This window comes from Triturus cristatus, unplaced genomic scaffold, assembly GCF_964204655.1.
Source record: "Triturus cristatus unplaced genomic scaffold, aTriCri1.1 SCAFFOLD_168, whole genome shotgun sequence".
Classification (NCBI taxonomy): domain Eukaryota; kingdom Metazoa; phylum Chordata; class Amphibia; order Caudata; family Salamandridae; genus Triturus; species Triturus cristatus.
In genome coordinates this window covers 1,242,440-1,258,136 of record NW_028187305.1, presented here as the reverse complement: position 1 = coordinate 1,258,136, position 15,697 = coordinate 1,242,440, and the positions used below count along the sequence as shown (strand labels likewise).

The 15,697-nt window shown below is 44.9% G+C and overlaps 1 protein-coding gene across 23 annotated transcripts in view; it reads left to right on the top strand.

The window, feature by feature from the left end:
- The window catches only part of LOC146771980 (stAR-related lipid transfer protein 3-like), a 134,528-nt gene that overhangs the window by 65,501 nt on the left and 53,330 nt on the right, over positions 1 to 15,697 (top strand). For 15 of the 23 annotated variants that reach the window (XM_085640256.1, XM_085640259.1, XM_085640257.1 and 12 more), the window contains 3 exons: positions 261 to 338; positions 4,744 to 4,821; positions 6,321 to 6,374. In XM_085640256.1, the coding sequence (XP_085496382.1) occupies positions 261 to 338; positions 4,744 to 4,821; positions 6,321 to 6,374 (210 nt within the window). The remainder of the gene's footprint in view (positions 1 to 260; positions 339 to 4,743; positions 4,822 to 6,320; positions 6,375 to 15,697) is intronic. The other 8 variants (XM_085640265.1, XM_085640266.1, XM_085640262.1 and 5 more) reach the window with 2 other exon arrangements.

The window sequence follows — 15,697 nt, the reverse complement described above, 5'->3', positions numbered from 1 at the left end:
TTAGTTGGGGCTTTAAAAGGGTTTTTTAAGTGATAGCCTATATATAGGTTGATTATCTTAGTATTTACAAATGCCAGTGACGATCATAGGTCTCTCTCAAAGGGGTTTCATGTACGATACTCAGGTGTTAGTGCCTTGAAACACTTGTTGACTGTGCTCAGGTTTCCCATGGCAAGCTTAATCTTGTAGTCTTCATACAGTTTCACCTCTGATTTCCACAGCCCTTATGACCCCTTATTGTTGTTGTTTCTCATCCTCAGACCAGTGATGGGATCAAGGAGAATCTGAGGAAGGAGATTTTGGAGTATACGTTTTCAAGCTCGTTCTTCGATATATTTGTAAGTGCGACCTGTTTTAAGGTCTGAGTTTAGTCAAGACCTTTTAATTTTACTACCATTATACAGATAATATACTAACTTATGGGGCCTTCAGCCAGCCCTCTTCATCCTTTGGTCGTTTGTAGTGGGTGGAATAAATGTTCATGACTCCACAATATACATTATGGGGCAATGTGTGGGCCACTTCAGCCATCAAGTGCCGGCACGCTGCCCTTTCGCAGATTCACAAGGAGCACGTCCACACAAACATTCAATCAATTAAGTGCCAAGGACTGCTATTGCACTGTGTGCTGTGACATCCAAAAAAGATTTTGCTTTTAGCCAATATTTTCTTTATTTTTTTTATTTTTTATTTGAGAGCCCAGCAGTTTTCCCAATAAGGTTTTTTAATTTTTTTTTATTTAAAAAACAGGACAATGCAACAGTAGCATTGACAAAGCAAACAGACTGGCGACAATGCCTGTCCCATTGACTTTGCCAGTGTTTGCTTCCTCAATCCTTAATTGTAGTAATATGCAACAGCAATCAAAATCTACAGGATTTATTTCCCAAAAGCGGAAGAAAAGAATGCAACATGCAGAACCCATGATTAAAACAATGTATATTCCGATATCTTTTCTACGTGTTCACTACATACAATTTGTTTCACTGTGTTCCTGTTTTCAACTGAGTTTAGAAGCAGAATACTCCCTCACCTCTCTGCATTGCTCCGTTTGTAATACTTAATTCCTACTTCCTTTTCCTGCCTAACTTTTGCTCAGCCATCGGTTTCTGACCTTTCCCCATTATTTTTCTCAATTCCCCTCACTTCCTGTTTAGCGTTGCAGGAGAAATAGAAAACAGACTACTGCAACCTATGCCCCATTCAAGTGTTTAGGTTTTCTGTTTTTTTGCATAAACAACATTATTTTTAACTTCAAACGGTTCATTTTTGAAAACTTTGTGTTTACATTTTTTATATTTGTCTTTGCATTTATCTTTGCTTTGCCTCGTCCGGTGCCTTGAAGCTGTTTGTGCTAAATAAAGGAAGTAAACTAATCTGACCTGTGGATCATTCCAGGTGTGCGTTAATGTCCCCTTTTTAGGTCTTAGCTGTCAAAAGCAGCGCATGCGCTGCTCGCGGCATTCGAGAGCTTCTTGAAATCAATGCATATTCTGAAGCTCTCGGTGGCGGAGTTGAAGACCCGCCCATCTTTTTAATTGGTTAGGGTCATCTTACCTGCAAAACGCTGGCTTCTGATTGTAAAGGAGGCTTCTTAGTCCCTCCTTGTTGCTGCCATGTCTCCTTTTGGCCACGCCTCCCGGCATTGGATCGTTTACCGGCGGCGTGACACTCCATTATTTGTCCCCACGCACTTTTTTCTTCTCACTTGGCTTAAAATCGCCGCTGAATGTTTGCAGGACGCGCTTTGTTCCAACAGGTAAGTTTCATGCTGACTTCTCCATGGGTGGGGATTTGTTCCATTACTTTTTGACTCTCGCGCGTTTATTTTCGCATCGCGCTTTCACTTAAAGTGAAAGCGCGAAGCAAAATATACACGCGGCTGCGTTTGCATACAGTTTGTTAGTAGGATTCTGGGTTCTGAACAGAGGTCGCCCTGTGCCCTCTCAGTCTTTGAGCGGCTCTCCCGACACACCCGCAAAGCTCTAGGCGTTGCATGTTTGTTTTTGTTTTTATTATATATGTTTAGCCGGGTGCATGTATTGTGATTGTCTGGCAGCTGATGGCCTTCCGCGGCGCTGCGAGGGAACGGGGGGACATATGAGTGGTGGCGTGGCTGGATCCGCATCTTATGGTTTCGCTATTGCATTAACTTGTTTTTGAGCGCCCTCTAGTGTGCCTTTTGCACTCCTTTTTACTTGAACATGATCCTGGACCACACTTTCTGAACGAAAAAGCCATAAACTAGAAATTCAAATGTTGTTGTTGTTTCAGCAAAGTAAATTAGTTAAACCACTCTTATTACCTCTCAATCACACGCTTCATGTTGTGATACATAACAGGACTACTCCATTCCCCATCACCAAAACCTAATGGAAATGTATGTCACCATCCACAAAATGGCATTGCCTTGATGAACAGCCCTTCCGCCCAATTGCAAAGAATGAAAACTGTGTGGAAGGCAATAGCTGAGCGGGGTTATACCATAGCCCACTCTCTCAGTGCATCATTTTTGTTAGTTGTTAGTTTGTTAGTTTTTGTTTTGTTTTTAAAGAATGGAACAGGTCGTCCAGACAGCAAACGCTGTTTGTAGTCAGACTTCATAAAAAAGCACACGTGTCTGCAGGTTCTTGATTTTGCAGATGATGATGGCTTTTGATGTATATTTTTGCTCCTCTCCAGATTATCCGTAGCCTGTTCACATGGAAACCATAGCACCTGCTAATACTTAGTGGTGCAGGAATAATTCTCCTAGGGTAGGGTGCAGTGTTGTGACTGTGTGTTTGGCAATCAGTCAAGTTGGTGATAAAGCTTTATCTGTGTCTTTAAATTTAAAGCAATAACTCGCTTGCAGTAGGGACGTCAACAAAATATGCGCACAGTAGCCCCGTTTAAGCGCGTGATCATGTTTCAGGAGGATTGCTTTGAAATCAGGTCTTATGAAAGTGGAACCACCCTTCCCCTTGACGTGCTGAAAACTTGTCCGTTCTAGAAAGCAGGTTCGCCCACTTAGAAAAAACACATTCCTAAGCATGTTCACAGGGTTTGCAAAGCAATGTGTTCCGCATACCACAAGTCACGTAATGCAATGCCTGCTCTCTCTAGGCTTTTTTAACTGTAGAAGAATCTCTGTTTCGGAATACCTGTTGACAAACAGTCCTGTCAGTTGACTCTTAAAGTACAAACAGTTTGGGGCCGGGGTGGAATGTGGCTTGGTTGTTCAGCTGTCACTTGCGGAATCAGGAAGCCCGCCTCCCGCACCGGACCAAATGGTCAAATGAAATCGTATTGTTTTCTGTAATGCAATTTGCACAATGACACTTTCCCAAAAGACGAACACGTTTTCTTTTATCCACGTAATATTTTGTTCTTCGTATAAATTAGAGCAGTCAATACCCTGGATGAACTGACTGATAAGGTCTGGGAGATTCACTGACAGGCCATTGCATCTGAAATAGCAGACCCAGCAAGCCAGGAACTGACTGCTCAATCCATGTGGGTATTTTTGGTATTGGCCTGTCTTTTTAGGTCTCGGCTGGCGAAAGCAGCACGCATGCGCTGCTCTCGTCATACGCCTCCACCTCTCAATGTGGGGCCGTCAGTGTAGAGACCGAGCAGGAGTTCCAACATTCTCTGGGAAAGATGTCATCATCACCTGAAGTCCCAAATCCGCAAGGTCAAAGAGTGGAGCCCAGTGAGATCACAGGGACTTATGTGTGAGTATGCCACGCGAGTGATAGTGCACTTTACAGATACATATAACATAACATGTCAGTGCTTCATTTGTAAACAAGCATTGAAAATGCAATAGGTCTTGCCTTTTATTAAGTTAAAGCCATTTGTTTTGCTAATAATATTGTATAGCAAAGCAAATGGCTTTAACTTAAAGGCGAGACCTATTGCATTTTCAATGCTTGTTTTAGTTTGAGGATGCACCATTTAGACATTCGTTCAGAAGTGTCCATGGCCTATGAAGAGCAGTAGAGAAGATGGTCTGGCTTCAATCATGATGTTTTTTTGAGAAACCTTTACTACATTGAATTTACCCCTTCTCAAAAGACCCTGCAGGCGATAGGCCAAGGCACTTTATTTTTGACAGCAGTGAGGACACCACTGAGCACAGGGTGAGATCCTGTTGCACTGGACTGCGAGGGTCCTCATTCAAGAAGATCTCGTGCGCCCTCCCAACCATTGGTAGCATGAGACCTTTTATCCTTGACTGCACTATTTTACCCTGGGAACACCTCGACTGACAGCGTGGGATGCCTTGAATACCCCACAGCTGTCACGGTGAGATCCAGTCATCTTTGATTACATGGAACTCCACATTAGCGGATATCCACCACAGCCTACAGGCTGAGGCACATTCATCATGACTCCAGTGAATGTTCTTTCTTGGAGGAAATTCTCCATTTACCCCTGTCAATAAAAGAAGGAAATTGGGCAAAACAGAAAACTGGAGCCCAGCCCCCAAGACTGTGCAGGAATGTTTGGGCTAATTTGATCTCTAAGCTATGTAGTGAGACTGTTAAAGTAAAAGATAATGCAAAATGAAATCAGTTGTTCTTGGCAAACCAGAGAGTGCAAAAAACTATACGGTTGTGCGATTCTGGCCCTCTATTGGTTCTGGGACACGATTTTAAATCTGCACCACACTGCCTTTGAGTTAAAATGCTCCATCTAATCTCCATTGCACCAACTCCTCTCCACCTCTAATCCACACACCTTGTTTATCTTCTCTAGGTTCTTGCCTTTTTTCGATTCTCAGGCTTGCTGCTGGGGTACGCGGTATTTCGTCTTCAACACTGGTGGGTGATAGCGGTAAGTAGTACTGTAACTTTTGCCCTATATGGAGGTACACACTGTGATAGGCATGCCCGTTGGTTGAAGCGGTGATGCCTGGATTGAGTAGAGGACATGGGACTAGTGAGTTTGCGCTGGTTCTGTCTGTAGCTACATGGTTTAGCAGCAGCCAATGCAGGAGGCAGGGACTGAGGTAGGGCCACACTCCCAAACAAATTAGAGCTTCAATAAATCGGGTTTATAAAGCATGGCTAGTCACCCGATAGTGTATCCAGGAGCGTGCAGGCCCCGGAGACTTATTCGACCAGCCAGATCTTGAGGGCCATTAGGAATTCCAGAAGTGATGTGATGGTCCAGAAGTGCGTCGGGGGTGTGGCGTGAGACTATGTTTAGAGGAGCAGCAGCAGATGCTACTCGGAGGAAGGTGAGGCTTGCTGTTTGGAAGGCTGCAAGGACAGCGATGCTAGGAATGTGAGAGAACTGTTGGTATTTGGAAGGCAGTATGACAAATGCCGCTTCGGGGAGGTGGGTTATTTCCATTTTGAAGTGGAAGGTGAAAGTTGGCCCTTAGAAGTGGGGAACTGCAGCAGCCAGTGCTTTGAGGTGACTGCAATATGCAGCCAGTGCAGGCTTCTTAAAGTGGGTATACAGGTGCTTGGAAGGAGAGGTAATGGACAGCCGGTCCTTTAAAGGTGACGGGCAATTCATGTGTTTGTTTCTTGTGTGGCATTACATAAACCCAATGCTTCATTAGGCTTCATTTAGCAAATAATGTCTGCATTTTCTCATTTGCCCACTTCTGATGGGCAACCCCTAGCAGGTCAAAGAGAAATGCATGCTCTCCATGAATTGTTGGAAATGAAACAGACGGCTCTTTTTTCCATTTTTATACGTAGAATGTTTTGCCACTTTTTCTATCGGTAAATACCCACATCTCTATAATTGGAAGTGAGCAAATTCCCTTAAAACTGCTGCAGATTTTGAGCATTTCTGCACTCGTCACTATACATATGTTGTATTTGCTCCAAAAATCAACAAACTGTGATGTTATTAAAACAGCCCTTTATCTATCAGTACTTTTGACTACTGGCAGTGCGTGTCATTCTTTTTTTAAAAAAAATTTTATCGCATTTTTTAAATTATAAACAAAACTTTGGCATTTAAATTCCTTATTCATGCAGTCTGATCTTGGGTTGTTGATGAAAATGTCTACTTTGCTAAATGAGTGCTGACAGCATATGGTTTATCTAGTGCTCTAGATACCTACTCTGTGTAGCCCGTGGTGGGATGACCGCCGACAGTACTTAATGGCAGAGGGATTCTGGTGCTTTGAAGGGAGGTGGATGCTGCGTGGAGCTGTGGCAGGAGTCTGCTAGTCCCCGGATGGGATCCGGTGAATCGCAGGCAGGTCACTTCATTGGTTTTTCCCAAGGGGGTATTGTGGTGGGGGGACCTCTGAAGTATACCCGGTGTTGTGAACTGTGCACCACTGACCATTCCCTTTGCTCTTTTCTCAGATCACCACACTGGTGTCCTGTGCCTTTCTGATCGCAAAGGTCATTCTGTCTGAGGTGAGTTAGCTGTTCCCAGCTCTGGCCGCTTGTGCTCAGGTTCAAGTTTTACACATTGACAGTTTATGGTTTCTAGTTGGACTAGTCTGGGTTGAAAGAACTAATGTATATTAGTGAGATTTCTGTGGAAGAGTTGACTTTAAAATCTTCCTGTTATCAAAACTATCATATGACCTTAGGCACACGCTAAAAGTTCACAAGATAATAAAATATATAGTCGTAAACATTCATGTCTTTTTTGATGGTTTATTTTCGGCCAGTTGGCCAACAGGTGTCTCATCGCCTTAGGGTATATCCCTACGACTTCATGAGGGCTGTTGAGCTAAACAGTTATTTAAAGCCTTTCCTCTACTTCCGGTTGACAATCCGACCCGGAGTAACCTGTTTTGTTCACAGTTCCAACCAATATCACGTATTTTTTGGTCTCGCCTAGCGTTGTAGCGTGCACGCGCTGCTCGCTCTGTGAGGCTTCTTGTAATCGGGATTTTTGGGAAGTTGAGTTTAAGCCCCGCCCATCATTCTGATTGGGTTGAGTCAGCTTTTATGCTAAACGCTGGCTTCCCATTGAAAAGGAGGCTTTTTGGTTACCGGCCTGTCTCCTTCTCGAACGGCCCATCCAGACAGGATCGTTTTCTTCATATTAGAAGGGATAGCAGGCAAGCTCAGCGGAATAGGCAATGTAGAAATACACCGACTAGCAGTCACCTAACAACCGTTGCTGATAAATTGATTGGTCTCGTTTAGATTAGCAATAGGCATTGGCATAGCCACTAGTCTGGTATTGGCCACCAGCCTTTTGGTTTTGTCATTGCTTACTTTGTGATCATTATTGCTAAACGTTATTGTTGTTGAACCTCCCATACCCTCATCAATCAATCACAAAAGAAAAAAAGCTTACGGACAAAATATTTTTGCAGTCTGAAAAAATAAACATTACTATGATGGCTCCAAGCACTGGAGGAAATTACCTTGTGTGCGGGTGTGCTCCTTGTGAAAGCGCAGACTGCTGTCACTCACAGTGAAATTAGCCAGTGGCGGAAGTGGGCTGACCCATTGCCCTCGGTTGTATGCTGTAGTGGGAGGAAAAAAGTGACAAACACCAAGAGACCAATGGAAGAAGAGGACTGCCCGAAAGCCCCTATAATAAGTAATTATATTATACATATTATTTTAATAAAATCCAAAAGTGTTCTCTAACTCTTGAACCATTTGTTCAGTGCACACTGCAATGTTTTTATGTAGCGTTCACGACTAAATATTTGGTGTTAGGTAGCGCTATAGGTAACTAGTGCTACTGTTGCCCAGCTCATTTTTACTCAATTTAATGAGGTTTAAAGATTGAAAGGCAGAGTCCACTCCTCTGGGCTTTAAACCGGTGACCTGCAGGCTGCACAGTTATCAAAGCAGCAAGTGCAGAAATTAGTGGAGGTATCATTTAACCAAGCATGTCTGCCCACAAGAATCGGTCCGTATTAATCTGTAGTGCTCTAACTTATAGTTGTTGCTAATGAGAAGCAAGGCTGGCAGTAACTGCGCCTCTTTTATTGCCAGCCTTGCTGTTCATAAGCAAGGACTATAAGCTCAAAGTGCGTGTTTAGGCACTGCTTGCAGGTTTTCAAAACACATAAATTAAAGACCTTGTCCTTTACAATGGCAATAGCTCAAATTCTCGAAATGCGAGACCTATTGCATTGCAAATGCTTGTTTTACAACACCGCCAGTAGGCGCTCTTCGAAATTGGGAATGCCCTCCCGTGGTAGTATTCCAAAATTCGCCTGAGCATGTGTGCTTCAGTATTTGCGACAATCGTAGGGATACCCTAAGAAGACAAACGTGTGTTAGCTAAAAAAGAAGGCTAAAAGAAGAGGCCAATTGGCCGAAAATAAAACATCAAAAAAGACATCCATGTTTACCACTATATATTGTATGATCTTGAGAACTTTTTACGTGTGCCTAAGGTCATATGATTTGTTTGTCAATCCTTGGATGGGGGAGTTGGGTGAATCCCCCCCACCCCCATGAGCACCGCGGTTGAGAGACCTGACCAGTTTAGATTGTGTGTGGCTTTCGAGTGAGCTCCAAGGTCCTATGAAGTCACCCATTTCTGATGATCACTGTTATCAGAAGCTCTTTAGAGCCTCTCCGTGCAGTACCTCCTGCACCACACTGCCTATGAGGTCCAATGTTCCATCTAATCTCCACTGCAGTATCTCTTCTCCAACTCTGGTGCACACCTTTCTTCTTAAATATATAAACTATTCCTGTACCAAATCCCCTCCGTGGCACATACTGCCCTCTATCTTCTCCCTTCTTTTGTGTGCCTCATTGCCTCCGAGGCATACATTTCTTCATTCTCTTCCTCTCTAGTAGCTTTTCCTATACTATGCAGCTTTCGTCACTCACAGCCCCACTTGCTTCTCTGATCTGGTAGGCGCATCCAGTCCTGCCACCGTGGAGGGGCGCGCTCTGTTAGTCTCCATGGCATTGCTTCTCTCTATGCTCCAAGTTCTCCGAGGAACATTCCTCTCCTCTACCGCAATAACTCAATGGATTGCACCACTTCTCCCTGCACTACACTTCTCCCTATGCTACACTTCTGAAAGAATTGTCTGGGACTCTCCCCAATCTCAGTGCCCAATCACTGACTGCCAAGAGTCCCTGAAACTGACGCGGATTGTTAAATGCTTGTCATGCTTTTGCGCCATTCCTCATATCACACTGTGACCTTCATACATTTCTATAGAGGGACCTTAACTGAAGAATATATGAGCTGAAATTAATATCAGCATGGCAGTTACTACCTTGATCTTATGCCAGAGCTGCGCTGTACTACCAAATTACAACCCTGAAGAAAAATACTCCCATTGAAAAGTCACAGCAAATGACTTTCCAGCAGTACCCCATGACATTACAAATACGACACTTGTTTGCAAACTGGAGAAAACAAATCTGGTCCATTTAAAACTATATATTAATTATAGCAATATATCTTACATTTTATTTTGATGCAACCAAGAGGAGAAAAAACACACACAATTTCCTTACACATGAATCATGTTGATTTGGGCATGCGATCTGCCGTATCAATACTAAAACAAGGTTAAAATGTCACAAATATGAAAACTCCAAATTCCAACCAATTTTGTTGCTCGCCTGTTTACTCTATATAGTCTGAAAAGGATACTATAACCAGACCACCAATGGGGCATGAGTCACATGGCCCATGCAAACCGCGTCCCTTTTTACACATGCTCTTTTGTTTTACGCATGCTGTTTGACTAACAGAGCGATAGCTCTTTTATAGGATAGAGCACACTGCCAATTGTGCCACATCTTGGTGCTTCCAATAAAACTTATTAAAAAAGAATTGCCCAAAATAGCATTCTTTGGCCTGGTGAAAATTCAAAGAGAAACATGTGTTTTGACATTATCAACTGTTCCACTGGAGCATTTCTTCTCAGCATGCTGCTCTTCTCACATGCATGTGAATGAACACATCTCTCCATGTGGGATTCGTACAGTGAAAGGGGTGCAGCCATTATTCATTCAAGTGAAGCAGGGACAAAGTCTTTTGTCACTTGTACAGCAAAGTCTTTAAGCATAGGACTAGCACTGCTGTCCATGCCAAGCGGTAAAATGACAAAAGCCTTTTATCACTATGACAGGAAAGCAGACCTTTGAGATGAGCACATTTAGAGTGTCGCTGGTGTTGAGGGTGCTCTATACTGGAGCTGCTTTCCATCTAAACTTGAGATCTACCCAGAATTTGCATAGTTTATGCGTCACTCTAAGCCTGAAAGGGTATTGTTTTGACTTGCATATATGTATATATGCATCTATATATGTGTGCATATATGTGTGCATATATGTGTATGTGTGCGCATACGTGTACAAATGAGAAATTTATAAAATTATCTTTGATCAGCCATGCCACTCTAAATTATATCAAAAGCAGAAGTGTCTCTACCAGTGAGTGTTCTTTTTAAGAGTACAGTTTAGTTTTGTAATTGATCAATTGATCTTTTTTTGTGTTTATGTATGACATGTGACCTCATTTGGGTAGGTTATTGCAGTTTATTATTGTTTTTTGCGTATGAGTATGTGTGTGTATGTGATCACGTGTGCACGCGTGTGTGTGTGTGTGTGTGTGTGTGTATATATATGTGTGTGTGTGTGTATATGTATATATTATATATATATATATATATGTGTGTGTGTGTGGGTGTGTGTGTGTGTGTGTGTGTGCGCGCGCATATGTAATTTTACAAAAGTTTTTTTAATGTAAAAGCAACTTCACTGACTTGGTCATATAAATGTTCCTTGTGAGCACATTAAAATCCTTTCCAGTGTGCATTCACAAAAATAATTCACAAACTAGCTTCAGTTCCACCACTTGACACACTTTTCAATGAAAGATTTTTTCCAGGAGGGAGACTTCCAAGAACCTCTTTCTTGGTTAGGTTGGCAGGGTGCTCCATGACGAGGAGATTAAGGGTGTCACAGTTGTCTGATTTAAAAAAAAAAAATAATTTTTTTTAAAAAAATGGTAACCACACCAGAGCTGCACGCCCCATCTTGTTTTCTACTGAAATAATTCAGATTTCCATTGACCCCTCTGTGACACTTGTTATATTTTTCTTTCTTGAGATCTTGTCTACAGACAGCCTTTAGGAAGACTTATTTTTTACAATTCCTGGAATAAGCTTTGACCAGCCCCTGGTTTATGACTGGATAAAGTTAATATCTGTCTCAGTTCGATGCTACTCATTGCTTTGTCTCTATTATTGTTGCGCCCCTTTCTTCATTTCTCAGCACTTCATCCGGTACTATGTTATGTTGTTATGTTATTTTTACGTCTAACGCGCACAGATACTACAGGAGTGTCCGGGCACAAGCCTTGAAAGAGTGAGGGGGCACAGAATTAAGGAAATAAGTGCGTCTTCAGCTTTTTTTTTAAGAGACTGAAGTCCCGAGTACAACGGAGCGCAAGGGGCAAATCATTCCAGCCTAAAGCGGCCTTGACAGCCAGAAAGCTACCGCCCGTCCTTTGCAAGAGAAAGCGTGGGACTTGAGCCAGAAATTGGGAGGAGGAGCGCAGGTATCTTGCAGGGGTGTTAAAGGAGAATAGTTTCTGCAAATAGATTGGCCCTGTAGCATACAGAGTGCGATGGGCGAAGACTAAGACCTTGAAGCTAGCCCTCTCTGTAACAGGCAGCCAGTGCAGAGTGCGAAGATGTCTTACACTACACGTGGCCGAGATGTTCAGGAGAAGCCTGGCAGCCGCATTCTGCACCACTTGCAGTTTGTGAAGTATATCACTCGGGACGCCAACATATAGGGTGTTGGCGTAGTCCAACCGAGAAAGAATGAGGGCTCGTATGACTGTCTCCTTGGCAGCCTGAGGAAGGAGAGGAAGGAACTTCCTAAGAGTTTTTAAAAGTCCAAAACAGGTCCCTGCCAATTACTTAATCTGGGTCACGAACAGGAGGTTCTCCTCGAACCAAACCCCCAGGTTCTTGACAGGTTGCGCTGAGGAGGCAGGATGAACAGAGCCGGACGGCCAGATTGATTCTCTAAAGCTAGAGGGAAACTTTCCAAATAAGAGGATTTCAGATTTTTCCTCATTACATTTCAATTCGGCCGCCGCCAACCATCTAAAAACTGCAGACAGGCAATGTTTGGCGGCAGAGATGGAGGACTCGTTTTTCCCCCCAAGTGAACAAGAGCTGGGTGTCATCGGCATAAGCGATTACCTTCGCGTCTAAGTCCTCAGCCAGTTGAACCAGAGGGGCAACGAAGATCCCTGTGGAACCCCTGTGGTCACTCTTTTTGGTGAGGAGGAGAATGGTGGAAGCCACAGGGAGGTCTGTACTCCCTTTTCCCTTCATTTCTCAGTACTTCATCCGGTATTGTGCCACCAGTGAGGTCTGTACTCCCTTTTTCTTAATTTCTCAGTACTTCATCCGGCACTATGCCACCAGTGAGGTCTGCACTCCCTTTCTCTGCAGAGTAATACATTGCATGGTTCCTGGAGAATGTGCCGTACACCTCCTTCACTTGACACTAAAGTGTGCAGTGCCATACTACTTCATGCAGTCTACTCTGCCTTTCTCTGCGTTACCATGCAGTCTCTGAGAGCTACATTTAGCTTCTCTGCACAGTGACGCTTCCAGTACTGCACCACCTCTGATGTGGCCAGTTTTTCTCTACACAATGACGCTCCCATACGATGCTGCTCTGAGATCTACAGTTCGGTTCTCTGCACAGTAGCTCTCCCTGTACCACAGCACTTGTGAGATTTACAGCTCCTTTCTCTGCACAGTAGCTCTCCCCGTACAGGGCCTACTGTTGTAGCTGCAGCTCCTTTCTCTGCACAGTTGCTCTCCCTGTACACGGCCTGCTGTGAGAGCTACACCTCATTTCTCTGCACAGTAGCTCTCCCCGTACAGTGCCTGCTGCGAGATCTACAGCTCCTTTCTCTGCACAGTAGCTCTCCCTGTACATGGCCTGCTGTGAGAGCTACAGCTCCTTTCCCTGCACCACAGCTCTACATGTGCTGCACCACCTGTGAGATCTAAAGCTCAATTCTCTGCACATTAGCTCTCCCTTTACAGTGCCACAGCTCCTTTCTCTGCACAGTAGCTCTCCCTGTACAGTGCCTGCTGTGAGATCTACAGCCCCTTTCTCTGCACAGTAGCTCTACTTGTACTACACCACCTGTGAGATCTACAGCTCCATTCTCTGCACAGTTGCTCTCCCTGTAAACGGCCTGCTGTGAGAGCTACAGCCCCTTTCTCTGCACAGTTGCTCTCCCTGTACTGCACCACCTTTGAGATCTACAGCTCCTTTCTCTGCACAGTAGCTCTCCCTGTACTGCACCACCTGTGAGATCTACAGCTTTTTTCTCTGCACTGTAGCTCTCCCTGTACTGCACCACCTGTGAGATCTACAGCTTTGTTCTCTGCTCAGTAGCTCTCCCTGTACTGCACCACCTATGAGATCTACAGCTCCTTTCTCTGCACAGTAGCTCTCCCTGTACTTCACCACATGTGAGATCTACAGCTCCTTTCTCTGCACAGTAGCTTTCTCTGTACAGTGCCTGTTGTGAGATCTACAGCTCCTTTCTCTGCACATTAGCTCTCCTTGTACAGTGCCTGCTGTGAGAGCTACAGCCCCTTTCTCTGCACAGTAGCTCTCCCTGTACTGCACCACCTGTGAGATCAACAGCTTCTTCCTCTGCACAGTAGCTCTCCCTGTACTGCACCACCTATGAGATCTACAGCTCCTTTCTCTCCACAGTAACTCACCCTGTACAGTGCCTGCTGTGAGAGCTACAGCCCCTTTCTCTGCACAGTAGCTCTCCCTGTACTGCACCACCTGTGAGATCTACAGCTCTTTTCTCTGCACAGTAGCTCTCCCTGTACTGCACCACCTATGAGATCTACAGCTCCTTTCTCTCCACAGTAGCTCTCCATGTACTGCACCACCTTTGAGATCTACAGCTCCTTTCTCTGCACAGTAGCTCTCCCTGTACTGCACCACCTGTGAGATCTACAGATTTTTTTCTCTGCACAGTAGCTCTCCCTGTACTGCACCACCTGTGAGATCTACAGCTCCTTTCTCTGCACAGTAGCTCTCCCTGTACTGCACCACCTGTGAGATCTACAGATTTTTTCTCTGCACAGTAGCTCTCACTGTACTGCACCACCTGTGAGATCTACAGATTTTTTCTCTGCACAGTAGCTCTCCCTGTACTGCACCACCTGTGAGATCTACAGCTTCTTTCTCTGCACAGTAGGTCTCCCTGTACTGCACCACCTGTGAGATCTACAGCTCCTTTCTCTGCACAGTAGCTTTCTCTGTACACTGCCTGCCGTGAGAGCTACAGCCCCTTTCTCTGCACAGAGGTTCTCCCTGTACTGCACCACCTGTGAGATCTATAGCTTCTTTCTCTGCACAGTAGCTCTCTCTGTACTGCACCACCTGTGAGATCTACAGCTTCTTTCTCTGCACAGTAGCTCTCCCTATACTGCACCACCTGTGAGATCTACAGCTCCATTCTCTGCACCGTTGCTCTCCCTGTATTGCACCACCTGTGAGATCTACAGCTCCTTTCTCTGCACAGTAGCTTTCTCTGTACATTGCCTGTCGTGAGATCTACAGCTCCTTTCTCTGCACATTAGCTCTCCCTGTACAGTGTCTGCTGTGAGAGCTACAGCCCCTTTCTCTGCACAGTAGCTCTCCCTGTACTGCACCACCTGTGAGATCTACAGCTTCTTCCTCCGCACAGTAGCTCTCCCTGTACTACACCACCTGTGAGATCTACAGCTCCTTTCTCTGCACAGTAGCTTTCTATGTACAGTGCCTGTCGTGAGATCTACAGCTCCTTTCTCTGTACATTAGCTCTCCCTGTACAGTGCCTGCTGTGAGAGCTACAGCCCCTTTCTCTGCACAGAGGTTCTCCCTGTACTGCACCACCTGTGAGATCTACAGCTCCTTTCTCTGCACAGTAGCTTTCTATGTACAGTGCCTGTCGTGAGATCTACAGCTCCATTCTCTGCACCGTTGCTCTCCATGTACTGCACCACCTGTGAGAGCTACAGCTCCTTTCTCTGTACAGTAGCTCTCTCTGTACTGCACCACCTGTGAGATCTACAGCTTCTTTCTCTGCACAGTTGCTCTCCCTGTACTGCACCACCTGTGGGATCTACAGCTCCTTTCTCTGCACATTAGCTCTCCCTGTACAGTGCCTGCTGTGAGATCTACAGCTCCTTTCTCTGCACAGTAGTTCTCCCTGTACTGCACCACATGTGAGATCTACAGCTTCTTTCTCTGCACAGTATCTCTCCCTGTACTGCACCACCTGTGAGATCTACAGCTCCTTTCTCTGCACAGTTGCTCTCCCTGTACTGCACCACTTGTGGGATCTACAGCTCCTTTCTCTGCACATTAGCTCTCCCTGTACAGTGCCTGCTGTGAGATCTACAGCTCCTTTCTCTGCACAGTAGCTCTCCCTGTACTGCACCACCTGTGAGATCTACAGCTCCTTTCTCTGCATAGTAGCTCTCCCTGTACAGTGCCTGCCGTGAGATCTACAGCTCCTTTCTCTGCGCAGTAACATTTCTGGTACTGTACTGAACCTGATATCTGCAGTTCTTTTCTTCGCACAGTGATGCACCTGCGAGTGCCAGACCCCTTCACAGCAACTCTCGCAGCAGCACCCTTCCCCCAAAGCACACATGACCATTGTTTTCTCTCCTCATCAGACTGGGAATTTCCCTTCTGACCTCCGATTTCATTTCCTTCTTTCTGCGACTTTATGA